This window comes from Gobio gobio, assembly GCF_949357685.1.
Source record: "Gobio gobio genome assembly, chromosome: 19".
NCBI classification, from domain to species: Eukaryota; Metazoa; Chordata; class Actinopteri; order Cypriniformes; family Gobionidae; genus Gobio; species Gobio gobio.
The window spans coordinates 34,414,951-34,429,818 of record NC_137112.1 but is presented as its reverse complement, the minus strand read 5'-3'; the positions used below and the strand labels follow the sequence as shown (position 1 = coordinate 34,429,818).

The 14,868-nt window shown below is 37.2% G+C and overlaps 1 protein-coding gene across 4 annotated transcripts in view; it reads left to right on the top strand.

Moving 5' to 3' along the window:
• The window catches only part of kaznb (kazrin, periplakin interacting protein b), a 209,513-nt gene extending 203,440 nt beyond the window's left edge, over positions 1-6,073 (top strand). For 3 of the 4 annotated variants that reach the window (XM_079843827.1, XM_079843828.1, XM_079843829.1), the window contains 6 exons: positions 153-271; positions 357-588; positions 693-794; positions 1,256-1,422; positions 3,982-4,090; positions 4,213-6,073. In XM_079843827.1, the coding sequence (XP_079699953.1) occupies positions 153-271; positions 357-588; positions 693-794; positions 1,256-1,422; positions 3,982-4,090; positions 4,213-4,371 (888 nt within the window). In that variant the 3' untranslated portion in view covers positions 4,372-6,073. The remainder of the gene's footprint in view (positions 1-152; positions 272-356; positions 589-692; positions 795-1,255; positions 1,423-3,981; positions 4,091-4,212) is intronic. The other variant, XR_013818509.1, reaches the window with a different exon arrangement.
• The last annotated feature ends 8,795 nt before the right edge of the window (positions 6,074-14,868 follow it).

The following is a 14,868-nucleotide window of genomic DNA, read 5'->3' as shown; positions in this document are numbered from 1 at the left end:
AGTACTTTATCCAACCGTCCAACAAATATTTACTTCCCTGACGCTTCCAATGTGCTTTGACACGAATCTAGTTAATGATTACTCTGTTAAACCGGAAGACCTAGTGACACCAGTGGGGTGATGATGTCACATTGAGCTGCTTCCTGTTGCAGGTGCTTTTGGGGTTGACCGATGAGGATCTGGAGCTGGGGTTGGGAATCAACAGCCCCATGCACCGCAGGAAGCTGCGTCTAGCTATTGAGGACTACCGAGAAGCAGAGAACGGACGAGGGTGAGCGGCCACACTTGCTTAGAGTACGCACAGATGTGTGCACTGGCATTGGTTTTGTGTTTCATTTTTGTCTTTTGTCACTCAGACTTTCCAAAGCTGCTGATATGGATCATCACTGGGTGTCTAAGGCCTGGCTGGGTGACGTCGGGCTTCCCCAGTACTCGCAGGTCTTCCACAACCAGTTAGTGGATGGCAGAGTACTGAACTCTATCACACGAAGAGACCTGGAGACCGTCTTCAACATCACCAACAAGTTTCATGTTACCAGCATCCTATCAGCCATTCAGCTTCTGCAAATGCTCAATTTCGACAAAGAGGCAAGAACTGTTGTGTACTCGCATTCACTCTGAAAATATGAAAGTATTGTTGGTGATATTGTAAAATACACTGATCAGTTTGTGGTATTATAACATCTCTGCAGACTATACAGGCACGTCGTGCTCAGTGTGAGAATCGAGATCTGGATCCGGTGGTCTGGACCAGCCATCGTGTCATTAAATGGATCAGAGACATTGATCTTAAGGTGGGTAAGACCTAAACATTTTTAAAGTTTAAGGTTGGCAAGATTTACTTTTTGAATGTCTCTTATGCTCATCAACGCTCCATAGCCTATATTTGATTAAACAGTAGGCAACAGTTGTAGTTGTGCTGCATAATGTTTTGTTATTTTTTGATAAATAGAAGAGTTCAGAAGAACAGCATTTATTTGAAATAAAAAAATGTATGTATATTAATCGATTTAATATATTCTTGCTGAATAAAAGTCATTAAAAAAATAATAAATACATAATAATAAAAACATTACCCAAACTTTTGAACAGTGGGGAATATACATCGGCCCCAAAAGTATTTGGATACTTAAACCATGCATAATTTATAAATGCCATGATTGCAAAAATGGCTCAAAAATCTGAGATAAAGTATCATTTAATTGATGACATACTCAAATAATGTCCAACCTGTTCAATGTTGTCCTTTACGCAGGAGTATGCCGAGGGCCTTCAGAACAGTGGCATCCATGGAGCTGTGATGGTTCTAGATCCGACCTTCAGTGCGGACAGCATGGCCAAGGCTCTTGACATCCCTAACAATAAACACATGATCCATCGTCATCTATACGAGGAAATGAAAGTGCTTCTCAACCCCGCAAGGTGTGTGCAGCTTCATTTCAGTATAGTCATTTTATAGTAGCATATGACACACTGTTGCAATTGATAGTTATTAGAGAACTTGTCGTCAACCTTCAAACTAGCTTTTAAAATCCTTGGTATCCACCTTATTTTTCAAATTGCGGAAGTAAGCTCTTTTATACCTCTAAAAATAACTGGAAGCGGATGACACTGAAAGCCAGACACATTCTCTTCCGTGAAAAATAATGGATTAAGACAAAGTCCCTTTTAGGAAAGTCATTTCACTTGGGTGGGCAGGCATTTTTAAAACGCCTCTAGGGCAGCTATTTCACTTGCCTATCTCTTTGAATGAGGAAATATTAAATTCTAAAGCAATTTACCCGGCGATTCTAATGTTTCAGTCTTTTTTAATACAATCTATAGCCCTATTCGGACGGTAATTGTTTCTTACATGGAAGTCCGTAAAAATAAAATTGCATGCCACCTCAGTGATAAAACTCCTGCATTCGGATGGTGATTTATTCACGGTGGAGTGAGTTTTGTGATCCTGCGCACCTGGGAACGCCCTGCTCACAAGGTCAATAAAATGATTGTATGCTGTAAATAAAATGTCATATGCTTGGGATAATAATAAAATATATATTAATAACATATTTAATTTAATAATAAGAAAATAATATCCTAATTATTATTGAATTATTTAAATCTATTTAGAATTATAAAGATGTATAGACGCACATTATATTAGGTTTTCTGTCATGTATTTTATCTCAAAATAAAGGATGTAATTTTATTCCACATGGAAATGAGCGGAAAGAAGTTAATACAGCATTTAGGCATATACGAGGTAAACTAACATAATGCTGCTTGGTTATTTTAACATATATAAGTTATATATTCTTGAAAACTCAGAGATGTGGATTCGGACGGCAAGTAAATTACCACACGACGTGTTTGTCAAAAAACAGTAGGTAATTCGGCCGGTTTTACGCGGGGGGTGGGAGAAAAACACTGGCATTCTGGATTGGGACGGCAATAAAATCACTGACTAGCCCCTGTCAATGATGAAAATACCTCATGAGAAAAACAAATGATGTTTTATTAACAAGGATAGGGAGGAGCATGTTCAGATAATTGACACAAGAAGAGGTATATATACGCAGCAGTCCTACCTCCGTTTGTTGACAGTTATCACAGCATCCCTCCACCACCCCTTCTCCACGCTTTTAATTCTAACCACTTAACTTACATACCCGGGGGTACTCTGGGTTTGGGCCAAATTGAGAGCTCGAAGCCCTCCCCCCGGAGAGCACGCCAAATACGCATTTAATTTACTCTCTATAAAATTATATGTAAGTGTGAACTCGTGAATTATCGTCCGAATAGGGCAGCGGGTTTATGTTTCAGTCGCGTGGCTCGCGCCATCCAGCGGTCGCCGTCGTCCATGTGTATCAGTCCGCTCATCCGAAAAAGGCCGGCGCTACTTTCACATTTCTCGTGTTAGTTCACCCAAAAATGAAAATAATGTCATGTATTACTCACCCTCATGCCGTTCCACACCCATAAGACCTCCGTTCATCTTCGGAACACAAATTAAGATTTTTGTTGAAATCCGAGAGCTCAGTGAGACCTGAATAGCCAGCAATGACATTTCCTCTCTCAAGATCTAAAAAAAGATACTAAAAACACATTTAAATCAGTTCATGTGAGTACAGTGGTTCAATATTAATATTATAAAGCGAAGAGAATATTTTGGTGCGCCAAAAAAACTAAATGACTACTTCTATAGTGATGGCCTATTTCAAAACACAGCTTCATGAAGCTGCAGAGCGTTATGAATCAGCGGCTTGGAGCGCCAAAGTCACGTGATTTCAGCAGTTTGGCGGTTTGACACGCGATCCGAATCATGATTCAAGCTGATTCATAACGCTCCGAAGCTTCACCAAAAATATTCTCGTCGTTTTATAATATTAATATTGAACCACTGTACTCACATGGACTGATTTAAATATGATTTTGTATATTAATGGATCTTGAGAGAGGAAATGTCATTGCTGGCTATGCAGGCCTCACTGAGCCATCGGATTTCAACACAAATATCTTCATTTGTGTTCCGAGTTCTTTGAGGTCTTACGGGTGTGGAACGGCATGAGGGTGAGTAATAAATAACATTATTTTCATTTTTGGGTGAACTAGCCCTTTAAAAGCCTTACAAAATAGCCTATATTGAATCTCAGAAACATAATTAGAATTTTTGTGCAACAATATTTTAATGATAGGTAGGTTTATTTACACAGATGTTGATGTGGTAAAATTGCTCCAAGTTTTGTAGCACTTAAAAATGATTTTTATTTTTTAGCTGAAAAAAAAAGAATGCCTTACTTGAATTAATTGCAGTAGGCTATGTAGGGCCTATTGATTAACCCCCATTAAATTGGATTTCATTTATATTATACTTTTATTTAATTAAATCAGTAAAGTAGTAAATCAGTAGTGCACTCGACGCAGAAGTATAAATTGGCCTTAACTGTATTGATTTTAAGAACTGAGTAGTTATTGAGTAGTATTTCTGTCTTACAGAACTAACCAGGCTCAGGACTACAGGAAAGAGGGGACTCCTACACATTCACCTGCCTCAAACTGCCGCAAAACTGAGGAAGGATTTTCTCCCAGGCAAAAAGTTGGCAAGGTATGGGCTGCCCTGTTATTGACACGGAACAGTTTGTCAAAATTAAGACAAGTGGACTTTGCGCGCCTATGTTATTGTTAATAATCTGTAAAAGGATAAATAACCTTTCTGTCATTCCTCAGAGCCCTTTGAGATTCAATCCACTGGTCGCTGTTGGGAGGGACTTGACTTTTCAAGGCGGCTGTGGATCCCCACCCAGAGAAGATCGCATCAAGATCCTGCAAAGGACCAAGGGCAGTCCCATGCACGGTTACTCGAGCATAGAGATCACTAATGTCTGAGGCCAACACTCTATGTTTACCTTGGATGAACTAGGAGCCTTCCCTAACCTCTAAATGGACCAAATGAGCTCAATTGTTTGTAAAAGAGATTTGAAAATTGACCATTTGCACTTTTTTTTTGCCGAGAATTTTGTATTGGCAACAAATCACAACAAAGCACTTAATTAAACATTTTATAAAAAGGCTGCATTAAAAAAAATGCAATATTTTGTAACTAACATAATACTTAGATTAACTTATCCTGATTCCTGTAAATTCCAGTCAGAACTGTAGGTATGCAGCTGAAATCAGGACCACATGTTCAGATGCCCATTCCCTCCATCAAGGTCATCACAACACTGTGCTTGTTTAACGTTACGGAAAACGTATGAGGAATGGGGAATAGCGCTGTGAATACATTATGAAAACCCCATGAATGCCTCAGCAATATCTTTTCTTTGTTTTAGGACATCTGTTGACATCTGCTAAGATGTTTGTGTTTTCAAAGTCTCATTTGCATACGAAATTAAAAAGCAAGAGCCACTTTAGTAGCAATGTTGTGTGGGTAATAGATTAGTCTCATAAGGATCACTCCAGTTTAATTAAAATAAGGGGAATGGAAGAAATCTCTCTTATTCCCTGTTGTGATTTTTAACGTCTCTGTCTCACCATGCATGCAATTCAGTTTGTTCAATGGAATATATATATATATATAAATGCATTGTATAGTGACTATCATGCACAATAAGGAAATGCAGGAGGTATCTGATTGGAAAGCCTTTAATCATCTCTTTAAGGCAGGGGTTTTCAAACTGGGGTCCGGGGACCCCCAGGGGGGCTGCAAAGGAGTGACGGGGTCCGTGGAAAAGTCTAGAGAAAAACCATGAAAAAATGTAAATAAAAAAATAAGATTAAAATGAATAAATAAGTGATTTAATGTTAAATAAACATATATAACATGCACAAAAATAAATAAGTAAATACATACATTTGCTTAATTTATTATTTATAAATGTTATTAATTTCTTATTTATAAATCTGCTTGAAAGTGTAGAGAAAAGTAAGTATAAAATTGAGTAAATAAATAAATTAGATTTCATGTGGAAAATGAATTTGATTAAAATAAATAAGTGATTAAATGTTAAATTAACATATAATATGTAAAAAAAAATACGATTAATACGAATATATATGCACTCACCTAAAGGATTATTAGGAACACCTGTTCAATTTGTCATTAATGCAATTATCTAATCAACCAATCACATGGCAGTTGCTTCAATGCATTTAGGGGTGTGGTCCTGGTCAAGACAATCTCCTGAACTCCAAACTGAATGTCAGAATGGGAAAGAAAGGGGATTTAAGCAATTTTGAGCGTGGCATTGTTGTTGGTGCCAGACGGGCCGGTCTGAGTATTTCACAATCTGCTCAGTTACTGGGATTTTCACGCACAACCATTTCTAGGGTTTACAAAGAATGGTGTGAAAAGGGAAAAACATCCATCCAGTATGCGGCAGTCCTGTGGGTGAAAATGCCTTGTTGATGCTAGAGGTCAGAGGAGAATGGGCCGACTGATTCAAGCTGATAGAAGAGCAACTTTGACTGAAATAACCACTCGTTACAACCGAGGTATGCAGCAAAGCATTTGTGAAGCCACAACACGCACAACCTTGAGGCGGATGGGCTACAACAGTAGAAGACCCCACCGGGTACCACTCATCTCCACTACAAATATAAAAAAAGAGGCTACAATTTGCACAAGCCCACCAAAATTGGACAGTTGAAGACTGGAAAAATGTTGCCTGGTCTGATGAGTCTCGATTTCTGTTGAGACATTCAGATTGTTGTGTCAGAATTTGGCGTAAACAGAATTAGAACATGGATCCATCATGCCTTGTTACCACTGTGCAGGCTGGTGGTGGTGGTGTAATGGTGTGGGGGATGTTTTCTTGGCACACTTTAGGCCCCTTAGTGCCAATTGGGCATCATTTAAATGCCACGGCCTACCTGAGCATTGTTTCTGACCATGTCCATCCCTTTATGAACACCATGTACCCATCCTCTGATGGCTACTTCCAGCAGGATAATGCACCATGTCACAAAGCTTGAATCATTTCAAATTGGTTTCTTGAACATGACAATGAGTTCACTGTACTAAAATGGCCCCCACAGTCACCAGATCTCAACCCAAAAGAGCATCTTTGGGATGTGGTGGAATGGGAGCTTCGTGCCCTGGATGTGCATCCCACAAATCTCCATCAACTGCAAGATGCTATCAATATGGGCCAACATTTCTAAAGAATGCTTTCAGCACCTTGTTGAATCAATGCCACGTAGAATTAAGGCAGTTCTGAACGTGAAAGGGGGTCAAACACAGTATTAGTATGGTGTTCCTAATAATCCTTTAGGTGAGTGTATATATTGGGTGTTTATAAAAGACGGATGTCTTTCTAATTTCAGGATGGGGGTCCCTCACACGAGGATGTTCATATATTTGGGGGTCTGTGGCATCTAAAAGTTTGAAAAGCCCTGCTTTAAGGGAGTGAGAAAATCATTCTTTGTCATGAGCAGGGCTCTCAGATGAATGTATGGAAAGTATAAAATGCAGTATACAATCTACAAGCAAATGCCGCACATGCACTGCACATTCTACAGCTGTGTTTTCCAAAGAGCAAAACCAGCTTTTTTGCAGCTCAGCGTGCAACAGCATTGGGCATTGATGCAAACAGCCTCTGTCATGTGGGTCGACAGAGGTTAGATAACATTACTAATGAGTGCGTTTCACAAATTCAACCAATTATTATTTTCAGATCTTTTACAAATCAGTTAGAAATGCCAATTTCATGCTTGGAAAAACAGATTTCCTGCTTGGTTTGACTCAAAATGTCTATTGATAGACACTGGTCACAGATCATACCAGCAGATGCACATCTCAAGAATATAGCAGTTGCGGGTGCATTTTTAAGGTTGGTTTTGCTATCACAAATCATTTTGATATCACTTTACCTTGTGGCATTAGTGAAAATGTACTTTTGAGAAACATTTGTTTATAGATATATACCATGTGTCGTTGACACAATCTGTATAGAGAAATAAAAACACTACATACATATATTTGAGGTATACTTGTGTGTCTGTTTGTCAGACTTGTTTTACCGTTCAAAAGTTTTGGTTTAGTATAGACTTCTTTTTAAAAGAAATTAATAGGTTTATTCTAGAAAGTTGTGAGATTAGATAGATAGATAGATAGATAGATAGATAGATAGATAGATAGATAGATAGATAGATAGATAGATAGATAGATAGATAGATAGATAGATAGATAGATAGATAGATAGATAGATAGATAGATAGATAGATAGATAGATAGATAGATAGATAGATAGATAGATAGATAGATAGATAGATAGATAGATAGATAATATAAGAGTCAAAGAATCCTGAAAAATATGTATCAAGTTTCCACAAAAATTTAAGCAACACAACTATTCAGCATATAAGAATTATTTCTGAAAGATCGTGTGACCGTAATTGTTGCTAGAAATAGAGTGGTGAAGGTATGATGTCACTTTGGCCACTTAGGCCAACCGGCAGTTAGCGTCACACTGGTTCCCTTGACAAAAACCCGAAAGAATGTTTTCAGGCTTTTGGATTACACTCTAAAAAAAAAGGCTCGTAATCATAGGGGAACCTTTTTTAGTGCTATATAGCACCAATTTTGGTGCTTCAGTGGTTCTTCAGCGGTTCTTCAGAGGTGCTATATAGCACCTTAGTCAAAGAACCGGTGAAGAACCTCTGAAGAACCGCTGAAGAACCTCTGAAGAACCGCTGAAGAACCGCTGAAGAACCGCTGAAGAACCTCTGAAGAACCTCTGAAGAACCGCTGAAGAACCGCTGAAGAACCACTGAAGCACCAAAATTGGTGCTATATAGCACTAAAAAAGGTTCCCCTATGATTACGAGCCAAGAACCATTTTTGGTGCAATATAGAACCTTTTTTTTTTTAGAGTGTATCGCAGAAAACAAGCTCTGTGATCAACATAAGTTTAGGATACTTACACGTTTTATCCATCAAGATAATTTCCACAGATGAACACAACTTTTATGATTTTTTAAGCCTAAATGCAATTGCCAGAAGTTAGGCACTAAACGGACTTCGCTACAGTTCCACGACTTCAACGTCACTCACTCTAAAAAAAAAGGTTCTATATGGCACCCAAAATGGTTCTTGGCTCGTAATCATAGGGGAAACTTTTTAAGTGCTATATAGCACCAATTTTGGTGCTTCAGTGGTTCTTCAGAGGTTCTTCACCGGTTCTTTGACTAAGGTGCTATATAACACCGCTAACTAAGGTGCTATATAGCACCACTACCATATACAGAACATGTTAAGATACGGTGCTATATAGCACCAAAAGTGGTTCCTCTATGATTACGACGAAGAACCATTTCTGGTGCCATATAGAACCTTTTTTTTTAGAGTGTATCACTAAGCTTCCGACAACTCTTTCAGTTTTTTTCTAAAAAAACATTTTCCCAGAAAGTTTGAGTTAGACTAGTTTACAAGAGCACAATTATAAGCATATGAGGCTGTAAAAGCGGACTGAGTTTACCTGTTTGGCGTGATGACATTTAATGACCCCAACAGCCCAGACCCAGTTCCAGAATCAAAAAGGGGTAGTGAAAGGGGGAGTAATTGCTTCTGAAATTACTGAGGGTACTCTAAAGTGCAGATAGGCTAAGCAACGGCCCCACCATAGCAGTGTAGAGCGAGAAATGTATGATTATTTATTTACAAGTAATTTACCAATAATTGGAATTTCAAAAATATTTTGCTACAAATTGTCTATTAGTCTGCCTTTACATTGCTTTAAAGCGTTACTGGTATTTTAACATGTCATCTTTCTGAGAACCAGAAAAAAAGGTTTTGTGAATTTTTTTTATTTTTTTTTTTTATTCCTATGTTATACGTTATATCCTCTGCTCTGTAGAGGACACCAGAACCCATTAATTGAGAAAATTAAAAGACATGAATAGACAAACAATAGGATTTTGGGGTAATAATACTTTATTAATGGGTAATAATATTTTCATAAGAATGTCTTATATTTCATAAGAATATCCAGAATTAAAACTGTGTGTGTGTTGTCAGACAAAAACCCTATTCTGGGTCTCAGGAGGATATTTCTGTCTTGTGCAGAGTGGCATTTATATTTAGATGTCACTTCCGAAACTTAGCTGCATGCAATTGGCCGTCGGTCCTCTTAGCAACAATAGTTTTATTCAATGAATGTTATAGACTGTAGCCTCGAAAGCGAGCCAAGATCGCTACGATCACTAAAATGCCGTTGCTTTGTCAGTTCATCGCGATCTCACAAAGTTCCGTTATAAAAATGAAGTTGTCAACAATAAATCTCTTACTTTGCCTACACCATGTCTTGACTTTGTTAATGAGAGGTTTCGCAGAAACTGGCGCTTTGAGCGATGAAATTCTGATCTGATCGCGTTCGAGAGAGCAACAACTATCTGTAACTACACATAAGAGCTTAAACAAATCACGAGTGGGGTAAAACTGATGTAGTTTATGTAAAATGTTATAGTGTCTTGATCTTGTGTTCACCACAGACCTTATTTCAGCCATTTAACCAAAATCTCATTCAAAAATCCCATTGACATCGGGACGATGGAACCGAAAGTGCTAAAATGCTAACTTGTTTACGCGTTTTGGCCTACAAAGTTGTCATACCTGCACCACTCTATTTAGCTTTGCCATCATAGGAATAAATTACATTTTAAAATATATTAAATAGAAAACAGTTCTGTTAAAGGGGTCATGAACTGGCTTTTTTTTTAACAACTTATGTCAACTTATGATGTTTGCATGGTTTTTACATTTAAAAATATCATAATGAATAAGTAATAGGCTATTTTCTACCCTGGTTTTGAGCCAAGCACCTGAAACGCTCGTTTTTTAGTAATCGCCCACTGCTATGATTGGATAACAGTTTTGCATATTATAAAGAGCTTTGCCTCCTACACGTGAGGAATTGTTTTGAAAGCGTGTGGGAAAACGGCAACCGGAATGATTCGCCTACAGGGCTTGCAAAATGTCTTTATCAAACAAACACAATGATTTATCTCTCATCCACCCGCTATTAATTGGAATTTGTATTACTTGGCCCGCCCAATTGGTGGCTATAACTGCGAACCGTGCATCACTAACACACACACACGCACAAGCCTCACTGCTGAGTCAGACAAATCAGCATGATCAAAACTTCCGCGATTGTATTTTTCCTTCAAATATCAAATTAAGAGATCGAACAACGCACATCAAGAAAGGAATGTTATTTCACTATTTAAGATTCACTGGCCTGCCGACGGGCTTACGTTTTGCCTGTCTGGAAAACACAGCCCCGGGACGTTGGGCTTTGTGAGCCCTGGCCCTGATCACGAAATCGCAGCATAATGAACCAACAACACCTCAAATAAAGGATTCTCCAGCCTGTGACAGTGTGCTAAGGTATGTTCAGTTAGCATGTACACATAATCAATTGATATCAAACAATCTGTAATGTTTTACTCATATAAGTGTGTTGCTTCATTCATTCATGTAATCTCATCCTTTCTGCAAATCGAGTCTCTTGTTTACAAACGAATCCGCGGTAAAATGAAGGAAGAAACATGCAAAGTCTTGCCCACGTGAGCTGGATATTCTTAAAAAATAAAGTTCAACCACACATTCCTAATATTAGAATCCGAAGGAAGCTTATGCAGCGACTGTGTTCTTCCACAACCAGACACAGCGCAATATCTTGCTATCTTCTGCATTTTTTTTATTGATTTTTTTTGCAATATTAACAAACAGGATACATACAAGAATTATAAACAATCTTTCAAACAAAAGGAAATTATGGTTCAATAGATAACAGAAGAAATATATAAGAAACTTAATTAAACCTATTAAACAATAATCCTAAAAAATAGAGAAGAGAGAAGAAGAGGGGGAAAATGGGAATATAACCAAAATAAAGAAATAAGAAACAAACATATTAAGAAAGAATATTAAACATGGCACAAATTTCTGGATGTTTTCATTGCTTTCTTGTTAACAGAAGTTGAAATTGTATTGAAATACATCTTCAATTCTTGTTTGAAAAAGTTAAAGTGGGGTTTACTTTTCATACTTAAGTTTTATGGATATAAAACTTTCCAATAAATAAAATAAGTTTTATACAAAAACTTGCATTAAGTAGATTCTTGTCTTTGACATAAAACCCCAAAATAATGTGTCTATATGATAAAGAAAAGTTACAAAAAACCTTTTGGACCACTTAATATCATCAAAAAGGTTATTCCAATAAGAAATGGAGGAAGGAATTGAAGTAACAAGGTCCAAAAATAATGACCTGATTTTATAGTTGGATTTATGCACCGAGAAACAAATATAACCAACCACAGTGGATTCAGGGCTAGGGGGACAAACAGAAATCACTGTAGCACTATTATTGTTTCTAAACAGCATACAGATTTCCAAAGAGATGCCCTTGAAAACTATTAAATTCTTTACTAGATACTGGAAATTGATATCTTGAAAAAAAACGGAATAACTAAATAAATTCAAACATCAAATAACATAAAAATAAACAGCACTCCATTAGTGAACCAGTTTTCAAGAAATAAAGATTGCCTCTTATGTAGAATATTACAGTCGTTTCAAATAAAACAAATTGTGTGGTGAGAAATTATGCTTGTAAATAAGTTTCCAAGCCATACGCATTTGCTGATGATAATTGGAAAGTTTGACAGGAAGTTTACTAACAGAATAATTGCACATTAAAAGGAACTGTATACCTCCTAATTGATCAAATACATATCTCGGGATTATACTCCAAATAGAAGTTTGATTGTGAAGGAAACGTTTAAGCCAATTAATTTTAAGGTATTGTTAAGAGAATCAAAATCAATTAAATTTAAGCCGCCTTTATTATAAGATTAATTCAAAATAACTGATTTTCTAATATGAGTTTTATTTTTCCAAAGAAATTTAAGCAACATTACATCAATCAACTTGCAAGTAGATTCATCCACAAATAAAGACTGAGCAGCAGATAACCAGGAAATCCCTTCTGCTTTAAGCAGAGTTCTGCCTTTCAAAGATAGATCTCTTAACAACCAACGGTTACATTTTTTCTGTGTTTTCTCCACAACTGAACTTAAATTAATCTGACATCTTAGTTAAGTATCTTTTATTATTTTGTGACACTGTCTTTGATGGGAATGTTAGAAATAGAGGAATAAGGATGAAGCAAAAAACTTTATCGGGAGTAACTCGCATTTATTAATATTAAGCAAAAGGCCAGACGCATTAGAAAGAGACTGAAGAGAGGTTAAAGCAATTGGGATCTGAGAGACATCTCTAACAACGTTGTATCATCTGCCAGTTGGCTAATAAACAGTTCCGTACCAGCAATAGAAATTCCCTTCACAGGGCTCTCTTTAATATGTAAAATAAAAAAATGTGTAGCTATTAGAAAAAGATATGGGGAAATGGGGCAACCTGTCTTACACCACACTTTAAAGAAAATAGGAAAAGTACCATTATTGAGTCAGATAGAGCTATTCCCATTACAGTAAAGCATTTTCTACAGTAAAGCAGAATCAGGCTGGGCCTGGTGTCAATAAAAGCTTTTCTTTGACTAACAAGGAAGTTTTCAGCCAAGGATGATAACTAAAGAGTTTTAATAATAATCATTCTAATATGAGACTACACAAAAGTCCACACTACACAGAAACTTACAGGATAGCCTATTCTTATATCACAATGAACTTTTATATATCAAAGACTGAATGAAAAGTTGATTTCTCAATTCATGACCCCTTTAAACTAAACATTTGTAAAACTTTGAAGTTCAGCTAAGATCTTATGGGTTTAATAACACATAACGTTTCAAATGACTTATCTTTTAGAACAAAGTCTCTCTAAGAAATGTTACATACAAACCTTAATTAACTGACGAGTAATTGTAACAACTTTTAGGTAATTCCCAAGGAATTCCCTTTATTCATGCTAATTCTTTTCCGGGTTGAAGGACTGGAAACTGAACAGCTCTGTTATCTTATTTCTCTTCTATGAAACTAGACTCTCTTTAGGACCGTGCGTCCACCTTAACTCTCTACAACTGAGGGGTTGCACTCGAGTTGATTTTAAACAAAGTTCCTGTCTCTGTTTAAGCCCACAAATTGTAGAGGCTGCATTACTGAGGAAGAAGTATACTATTCATCCAGCTTTTCATCCCTTGAACGAATGAAAGGACCTTGAGGACCGTCGTTTCACCTGCGGCTGGGAGCGACACCTGCCTGCCTCAGGTACTTTCATGACACAAGGTGCGAAGGGCGTTGAACCGCGACGGAGTTTAGGTTAGGCCGTGAACAGTACCTTCACCTTGGTTTATGCGAATTGTTTTGTCATTATTCGGCATCGTTTAGATGTTTGACTTTGCTGACAGAAAGTAACACCGGAGATTCTTCAGAATGCTGTTGTTACAAAGACTCTTTTATTGTTTTAACTTGTTAAAATATCGTGAAAGCCACTCAGGGTCTTCCTCGCAATAGTTTCATGTCAGTAAGATGGCAAGTTTAATCTTAAAATTGTTTCTCAACCTTCACAAATGATGTCATCGTTTCTTTCTTTGTTTTCGATTTTCTTCTTTTTTTTAAAGTGAAATAGTATTGTATCTATAATAGGCCTAACGTTATTACCAATTGGTCAGTGAGACCAAATATTATGAAGGTCATTTTGCCAGGGTGTTTTGTACTATAAACAATGACACTCAAACGGTAGAAAGACGATCTGCTCGAGTTGCCCTTATCAGAGCTCTGGCCCGTATAAAGCTTTGGCAAAATCCCATGATTTACTACTTGTTAGCCTACTTAGTGATAGTAGGCTATCAATATAGCTATTGATAGTGGAATCAATATAGCTACATTAATATGGCATTTCGTCCAAACTGTGTAAGAAACTTTCTGGATCAACTGCTGCGTCCCAATTCGCCTAGCTACTTATACGACGACCTAAAAGTACTCTTTTTGTGAAGAAAATGTACATATAGCCTACTTTTGACTTGAGTGTGTAGCAGAATAGTATGCAAGCTTTGGGACATACTACTTCGTCATCTTTAACGGACTCTGTTGCTTAGTTACGTGCATCCCTTCAACGTTTAAACTGCCCTGTCAATCATCGTCACAGTTCAAATCCTCCACATTCAATTTCTACCGTATTGGAGAGAAATGTAGTAGCACGTTGATCTGCCATTCGTGGGTCTTTAATGCAGAGGCTCTCCTCATGTTTGCAATTTAAATATAAAGATGCATTTAAAAGTTAATTGCCAAATGTATTGCCACATCCGTCATGTTTGTAGTTTTTAACACTTTTTATCCGCGTTTGTAGTTCTAATCGAATCCTAGCAATCCTAGTCCAACTCGCAATGGGTTGTGGGCAGTATCAGGCTATACTAT